Below are 8,489 nucleotides of genomic sequence, written 5' to 3' on the forward strand. Positions count from 1 at the left end.
AGGGAAAGAAGTTGTGTTCAGACGGATAATATTCTTTTTCCACGACCTATCTTTCAGCTGCTAATGGAATGCATTATCAGCTCTCAATAGAATATTCACTTCCGTAGTCATGACACTGGCTTTGGATTAGTAATCAGATGGATTTATGCCCAAAATCCTACACCCATTTGTTTCAGAAGCTGCCTAAGCAGATGCAATCCTGTATGCAAATTTCCCATCACCATGAGTCTCAAACTGGAAGAACAATTTAGATAGAGCTAGCTACAGATTAATTTTCCAAAAAGCTGACATGCTTGAATTACTCCAGTCTCACATTTGTGTAGACACAAGAACATACCTGCAATGATTCTGCAAAAATTACTTTGTTTACATTGATTAGTTCACTTAAGAGATGGTTAAAAGTTTAAGCATTGCATCACTGTCTGAAAAGCCTACACATCAGCAATTTGGGTTGGTAAAGCATCTTGTTATGACAAGATAACTGCACAGAGTTTACCATGGTCAGAGTCTTGAGATGTCTTCCAACAACCTCATGTAAGACTATGTCACAAGGTAAAAACTTGGAAAAGTTCTTAAGTAATAAAAATATTCTCCCTTTCAGAAAAGGTGTTAACTGTGCCAGCCTGACAGATTTTAATCTCTATAGTTAAAATTAAAGTGGGCCATATTTTTGCATTGAGTATAGTAATTTAGACAACATGGTTCTACAGATACTTTTAGAAAACAAAAGAATACTGTCCAAAGTGTACTGCATAGGTACGGGTACCAACTGCTCTCCACCGGAGACATCCTACAGTAGCTATGGTTCAACAATCATAAAGCTACTGAGCAGACTTCAATTTTTAATGAACCTCAAACAATCCTTAATTCCTAAAAAAAAAACCAAACAATTCTGTATGACTGGGCATGTTTTAGGATTCAGCTGCTTTTTTTCACCACTTAGCAACACAGCACAAGAAATTTAAGTTCCCATGACTTGCTTTTCGTAAGCTAAATTTCATATTACCTCCAAGAAAAGCATATACACATTTTTATACAGCCTGGAGTGAGATCAGTGTAAAACCAGGAGCTTAGAATCATCATCAGAAGTGCCAGCTGCTCATAATGTTCACAAAACACAAGTGCCTGAAATTCAGCTATGCAACAGTTGGTGCCAATCTGCTTATAAAGGAAATGCTGCTCAGGCATAGTCTTCTTACAAAAACAGGACATGATGGCTTCATTATTAAGTGTTCAACAACAATCCTCAGTTCGGTGAACAGAGTCCTGAAAAATCAGATTTAAAGACAGTATTAAAATACTACAATATTTATCAGAAGTAAGTTGTATCTAAATCTATCTTTTTCATTCACTTTTTTTCTCAACACCTCCCCATTCTAGTTAGCAAGTTCTTTAGAGCAACTCAGTATTTCAGCATCCTGCAAGAGCTTGAGAATTCTTGTCCTTTAAACATTAACATTGCCATTAACTTTAATCTAGTCACCTCCAGCTGAGGACAGCTATACAAAGAGCAGGAAAATTCCACCTTCAAGAAAAAACAAAAAAACAAACAAAAAAAACCACCAACTATTAAAAAAAGAGTAAAGCTTTATCAGAAGTAGTGAAAAGGAGCTGAGAGGCAATTGTGTATTTATGCTGCTGCCTGCCAGAATACAAGAACCCTGCACTCTAGAAGCAATTATTAAAAAGACAGACATGACAAATAAAACCCACAACACTAGTTTCCCTTAAAGCTATATAAATGCAAAAAAACCCCATCTTGGATAAATAAATTCTATTGGAAGTTAGTTTTAGTATTGCACAACTTAAATTATTTTTACTAACCAAAATGGTAAAGGGCCTTCACAGTCTATTTGTGAAAAAACTAGACATGTACTAAGACAGAACAATTGATTTCTTACAAAATAGAAGGGAATAGGAGGTGATTAAGTTTATGATTCTCAGACTTGTCTTTGCATACCATGGCAGCAAAAGCCATTTGGCTTGGTACTTCAGCAAACCATTTTCTAATCAGGTAGTGATAAGACTGGAAAGTGTGTTCACAAAAATCTTACACTACACAACACTTGTCATAAGAAAAGTTCTGAAAAAGCACTGATCAAAGCAAATCCTTAAAAGAAATATTTATGGTTTCCAAGTTTAAAGTAATAAAAGTTGGTCAAGCCAATGCTCAACAAAACCAATAAAGCTCCACTTCAGTTATAGCTAACCTGACTTATTAATTTAACTAAAGGAGGTCATGAACATGGTTAGGATCATCCACTGATTTTATTTTTTTTTTTCAATCAACGTTACACAAGTTCATAAGTGCCTATTCAGGTACAGATCCAGCCTCATATAGCTCTGGAGCCTAAAAGTATGGATATATTTCTGGTAAACGGTTACAGAACTATCTAAAGACTTTCTTCTCCCAAAGCAAAGTTTTTACTATGCAAGCATGTTCTGAAGTCTCCTATTCAAGAATGATGGCACATTTCAGAAAAGTTCAACTTGAACCAACTGCTTTGGTTGGGGTTTTTTAGCACCCAAGTATGTAATTACCATTTGCACATTTAGTATTATGAGTTATGCATCCACTTCAGAATGAGAAATTTCTGAATGCCTTAACACTACAGTTAAATGTTCTTTTCCAACATCAACACTTACCGACAGTATGGATTTCGCCGAGAGGAGTAGCGTAACGTAAGAAACCTATAGTAAATGAATGGCTGGAGCAAACTCCCTTGCCCACTGAAAGAGAACAGAGAAGTAGAGCTTAATACCAACCAAAAACCCTAGAACAGGGCTTTTCCTAATAAAAGCAAGAAAACTACTTAGGCTCAAAAAAAAAGCTAGATTGGGGTCACATGGGTTCAGGTAACCTAGATCTGACAACTACATAATCATATATTTATGAAAGCAGAAACTTACATTATCTAATAAAACTGCTCAATGAAACAGTTAAAGAAGTGCTGTTCTTGTATTTATTTTATACTTTGGAGGGGGGTCTTTTTACAGGGGCTTGCAGTGAGAGGACAAGGGGTAATGGTTTTAAGCTGAAAGAAGAGAGATTTAGGTTAGAGATCAGGCATAAATTCTTCAGTGTAAGGGTGGTGAGACACTGGAACACGCTGCCCAGAGATGTTGTGGGGGCTCCATCCCTGGAGGTGTTCAAGGGCAGGCTGGATGGGGCTCTAAGCAGCCTGTTCTAGGGGAAGGTGTCCCTGCTCGTGCAGGAGAGTTGGAACTCAGATGATCTTTAAGGTCCTTTCCAACTAAAAAAATTCTTTGATTCTGTGATGCTCAAGCTTCTTTGTACGCTTCACTTCTGGTGGTGGGCAAGGAATGACAGAAGTGATGATGGCGGACACCTATTCAGTATTAAGAAAAAGCTTGCTAGTCGAGCACAAAAACTGGCCAATAAACAAGCCACTTACAGACAGCTTTTTCAACTGATTATAGCACATCTATACCATACTTCTAGTATCTCTTGCAAAACTTCTCAACTCACTGGAAACTATTATAGATTTATCGAGATATTAACACCAAGCTGATATCCAACTATTTCAGTTGCACTGAAATTAGGTTTTGATACTTTATAAATCTGCTGTTTCATGCAACAGTGCTGTAGAACTGTGAAAGGGTAAACAAAAGCCATACACTGCAAAGCACAGGAATACCATGAGTTTAATTTTAACGGCTAAAGCTTCCTTATACAAAACAATATGTAAAAGCACTGTTTGAAAGGATCATGACACTTCAAGTAACTAGAGCTCCTCCAAGCATAAGCTATATTTTTACCCAGAAGAAAAAAAAGCAAAAATTGAGACACAGGAGGAAGAAATCTTGCACTTGTACAGTATTTGCAAACAATTTAATATGCTAAAACAGTCTAAAAAACAAATTCTCACATTAGCTGCATTTAACTATTATTTTAAAATCTGGTATACAAGCTTCAGTACATAATAGATGACTTACCAAGTAGCATCACTTTACATGCTAAGCTCTCTCTAGAGAGAGAGGGGGAAAAAAAAGTTCTCCTAAAGAGAAGCTTAAACATTTTAATGTTTCAAATACAGATACAGAGTGTATCAGTTGGCAAGTTGCCTTACAATGAAATTGTATCCTTCAGGCCTGAAGCAAGTGTTCAGCTGACATATCAAAAGATAAAGACAAATTACACATTTTATCAACTTTCAGGAAGATAAAGCCTCCCTTCTGCAGCCTGTGACGACCACTCAGGGCAAGTGCCCTCACTGTGCTATGACTTGTATAGAACAAAGGGTATTATTCCTCCCTCCAAATATAAAAAGGCTTCAGTGACTGGCAGGTCATTATGCTTATAAGACTTCAGTAGGATTCCAACATGCATATGCTCAAGATCTCCAAAATTAATTCAACAGGCTGGACAACAGACAAAATGAAATAGAATTTTAAAAAGATACATGGGTCACTGGTCAAAAATAACACAGGAGAGGACATAACCTACTCCTGCTTGCGCACTTTTAGCACAATGAAATTTCATGCCACTTAAATTTCTGGAATCTAGTCAAAAAGAAGTCTGGAATAGTCAAAAAGAACAGTCCATATTCAATGAAGGTGAAGATCTTAATATTCTATTACATGGACCCAAATTAAACTGAACAACACAGGAGAACATCAGTTACAGACCTGAAAAACTTTGATTTGACCCAACAATGTCACCCATGCTGTGAAAGGAAAGGTGGTTTTGGTGCTCAGTTATATCAGAGTGAATACTTTTTGATTTCATGATGCACCAACTTGAGAAGTCTAGGAACCAATCAAATTTAACTCTAAGTTCAAGCCTTGGTCAGCCATAACCATACACACGGAGACTGGTGGCCCACAGTGAACACAATTACAAAAAGTAACCTTGTGTATAAAGCTTCTAATTCTTAAAAGTATTTATGGCAATTCTTACCTGAAAAGCATAAAAATTGTAGCTGGCATGAGGAAAATTTCATTGCAAGCAATGAATTTTAGAATATTCTGTTGATTAGCATTCAATTTGTCTAAAAGATTTCTCAGAAAGGGCAGGCTATTTGAACTCCGTGCCTTTAAAGAAGAAAAAAAGATTGCCAGAAAACATGAGTTACATCTATCTTCTCCAGCACAAAGAAATCAAACACTAACCATTATAGTCTACAACTCATTTCACTATTTTAAGACTTGATCCTTTAAAAGTACTAAGATTAGTATCCCAAATAACACGGCTGGAAGTTTTAAACTCCATAATTACATGGAATTCAATTAAAAATATGTTGCAATTCCTTCATCCACCCATTTTACATTGAAGTGCACAAGGATGGCCACGAGCCTTACTCTCTCCACTAGGAGGAAATGCCTAAAGCAGCAAGGTAGCCCAGTTAGGTACACCAATGATTGGAGTTACATTAAGCCGCACGAGAAAGTTCACTGAGCAGCAGGTCCAACTGGCAAGTATTTTGCATCCCAGCCCCACCCTGCAGTCTGTCATTTTACTACTGAGATAGAATATTAAGCTTCACAGGCTATGGTTTAGCTTGAAAAGACATGTCTGAAGTGTCAACTGTTACACAACATTTGCTTCCTCCAAAAACAGCATTCAAAGAAAAATAATTAGTGTCAACTCCAACACATCACTGAATCGTAACAGAAGGGGAAAAAAAACTCAACTCAAAAATTACTTCTCAGATCCTCTGTACTGTGATTCCACACTACAATTTCACTCTTAACTCCTCTAGTATAGCTAAAGGAAACTATAGCTGAAGTTCAAATCTGTTTCAAAACCCCAAGAATACCAACAGCAATTATTGTATCATAGATCATATCATACTTACATCAATAACTTTCTTTGTATATGTGGCAGCATGAAGCAAAGAGAACAGCAGAACTGGAAAAATACTCACTGAAGAAAGCGATAAGGAAAATTATAGGCTGCAGAAGTGCTCAGTTTCTCCATTGTTATTCTAACACACAAGAAATGGCCTGATGGCAAGAGGTTGGCTGGAGTGACCAATACTGGATTAAGGCATGTATACATTTAACTATATTTATAGTTCTGCCCTTAGCTTCTTATACTTGTGTATGTTATGTGTGTATGCAGGTATGCAAAAGTACAACATACACATTATATTCAGCATGAAAGACACACGAGATTATATCTTAAAATCCATCTTATGTATGCAGTTATGTTTTTATTAAGATACTACAAAATGCTTTTCTTCACCAAAGAACATGGAGTTGCCAGCCACTCATTCAGAGCAAGAATGTTGACACTTCTCTGCCAGAGGATTTTAGAGCAAGAATGTTGACACTTCTCTGCCAGAGACAATGTAAGAGTAGGACATTAAGTGTCCATAAAATGGCACAAATAAAAGACAGTTCTTACATGTCACCTTTGATAAGCCACAGAAGTATGTCATCTTTTACTGACTTTATCTGTTTAACAACTTATCTGAAAAAGCTGCTACTGAACAATTAAGTCCTACTTACAGCAAAGAGTCATATATACATGTTGTACTTGTAATAAATGAAACTTACCAACTTCTCAAAGTATCACCTGAGCCTGATCATAAAATCCACAGGAAAAGAAAATGTAAGTAGCCAGAGACAGCAGGCACTAGTTAGAGGTGGTTAACCCGAATATGGATCAATCAACATAAGCCTCTCCTACTTTACATGGAGTAAGTTCTGTGAATAGCACACATACCCTAGTTGAAACTAGTTTTTCAAATCATGGCACAGGTGATGAAAGGAATCAAGTTAAGATATTTCAAAACATTACCAGGATGACACAAGTAAAGGATACTTGTAACAGGGTAGGAATTTACAAAGATAAGAGAGTACAACAGGTAGTGGCAGCTGTCCTCGAGCAAAGCCTGGGCCAGAAACGCCCTGCTAAGCTGAAAGTGCGGTAGCCTTTGGTGTAGTCGGAGGGCACTAGTAAGAGCATTTGCCAGCAAGGCACGCTGATAAAAGCTTGCTGCTTCATGCAACCTGCAAATCATCAGAGGAGACGTTACCATATGAACCAAGCCCCTGCTCAGAAGTCTTCCACCCTTGAGAATTGCATCACAACTGCACAATACCTGAAGTATTACTGTACAAAAGCACTACTGCCAAAATACAATTTAAAAACATTAGTAACATTGACTTACTGCAGATGCTCAAGGTAAAACAACTCCATATATGACTCCATAACCACATAAAAACATGCATCTACCACTACTTTACAGATGCTCAAAACATTTTCCAAATACATCTAGAAGTGTTTCAAACCAATCTAAAAATCTTTAAACTGGTCTGACAAAAAGCATCCAAGTAAACTGAATAAAATAAATCTACCCTTACACTAAAAGCAACTCTATGAAAAGGAAGTTTAGAGACTTCATATATTTGTCATGCTTTTTTACAATATTACAATACATACCCTAGAAGAGGCAGGACAAATAAAGCTGAGCAGTAAACTGTGAACAAGCGGGAAATCCACATTGCTGTATCCAACTTGTTAGCCATCAGAAATTGCTATATTAGAAGAAAAGAAAAAACCCAACCCCCACAGAAGGTGGTATCTTAATACTTGAACACAATTAACGTTCTTCCCTTCTATAATAAATTACAAGTCTTTCCACAACCTTGAATAAAATCAAATTAGAGCTTGAAGCAAAGAGCACCTTTTTGTCCCGTGCAATACTTGACTCAGAGGATGTTAGTAACCATATCAATAACAGCTACACTTCCTCAGAGTCAAAAGGCTCCTTTATACACTACAACCAAATATAGTGGCAAGATCTTCTGTGGAAGTACTTTCTTCCTGTACAATTTTACGAAACAGCCAGCTTCAATATACATTACTTTAGACCAAACTGATTTTATTGCTTCAAGATTCCTTTTAAAATACATTGCACACACCCGGGGCACAACTTCCACACTTCTTCTGGGAAAGAAAAAAAAGAAGGGGTTGGGTAAAATTAGCCTAACTACATCATAAGGAAAGTGGCATCGTTTTGGCCTACATGCCTAGCATCAGAAAAGGAAAAAAAGCAAACGTTTAATGGCAAACTAGCGCCTCTCCTGTTGCTGAGCTCTCCTCAGCCACAGCCCTCTTCATCTCCGATATCGACCCCACACTAGAAAAGCTCTAAGGAAACACAGTACGCTTTCAGCCATTAGCTGCCAAAGACTCAAAACACCAGTTTTCTTTCACTGGAAAGAACGAGATTGCTTGGTTTGGTTTTTGGGGCTTTTTTCTGAATTTAAACCAGCCTTTGAAGTTGGCTTTTCCTCCACATTCCTTCAACTTTTTCTTTTTTAAAATGACCAGAAATTAACTTGCCTAATCAGCAAGTCTTTTCATACCATTACCTACCGACTTGCACAACATAACTCCCGTCACACAAAACCAATCTCGAAGGATACATTTCCAAGAACGCCGGGGCAGCGACAGCACGTTTTCCATTAACAAACGACAGAACCGCTTCCCCTGCCCGCGTCGGGAAGGGTCACCC

The 8,489-nt window shown here is 37.4% G+C and overlaps 1 protein-coding gene across 1 annotated transcript; it reads right to left on the reverse strand.

Moving 5' to 3' along the window:
• Positions 1 to 1,046: 1,046 nt before the first annotated feature.
• On the reverse strand, positions 1,047 to 8,460 carry TMEM33 (transmembrane protein 33). Its single transcript, XM_010006094.1, has 7 exons — positions 8,449 to 8,460; positions 7,412 to 7,506; positions 6,791 to 6,978; positions 5,820 to 5,887; positions 4,922 to 5,055; positions 2,647 to 2,730; positions 1,047 to 1,266 (listed from the first exon to the last, which is right to left on the reverse strand). Exons 2-7 carry the CDS (start codon positions 7,495 to 7,497, stop codon positions 1,137 to 1,139), a joined length of 690 nt encoding a protein of 229 aa, XP_010004396.1. The 5' UTR covers positions 7,498 to 7,506; positions 8,449 to 8,460; the 3' UTR covers positions 1,047 to 1,136.
• Positions 8,461 to 8,489: the final 29 nt, after the last annotated feature.

The sequence above is a fragment of the Chaetura pelagica genome, unplaced genomic scaffold, assembly GCF_000747805.2.
Source record: "Chaetura pelagica isolate M959 unplaced genomic scaffold, ChaPel_1.0 scaffold189, whole genome shotgun sequence".
In the NCBI taxonomy this organism is placed as follows: Eukaryota; Metazoa; Chordata; class Aves; order Apodiformes; family Apodidae; genus Chaetura; species Chaetura pelagica.

Excerpts from the sequence above, each read along its gene's own strand:
- TMEM33 (XM_010006094.1), bottom strand. The coding sequence starts at position 7,497 with ATGGCTAACAAGTTGGATACAGCAATGTGGATTTCCCGCTTGTTCACA. Across the intron at positions 6,979-7,411 it reads TTTGTCCTGCCTCTTCTAGG|GTTGCATGAAGCAGCAAGCT; the intron begins GTATGTATTGTA and ends GATGATTTGCAG. Across the intron at positions 1,267-2,646 it reads CGGCGAAATCCATACTGTCG|GACTCTGTTCACCGAACTGA; the intron begins GTAAGTGTTGAT and ends CTGATTTTTCAG.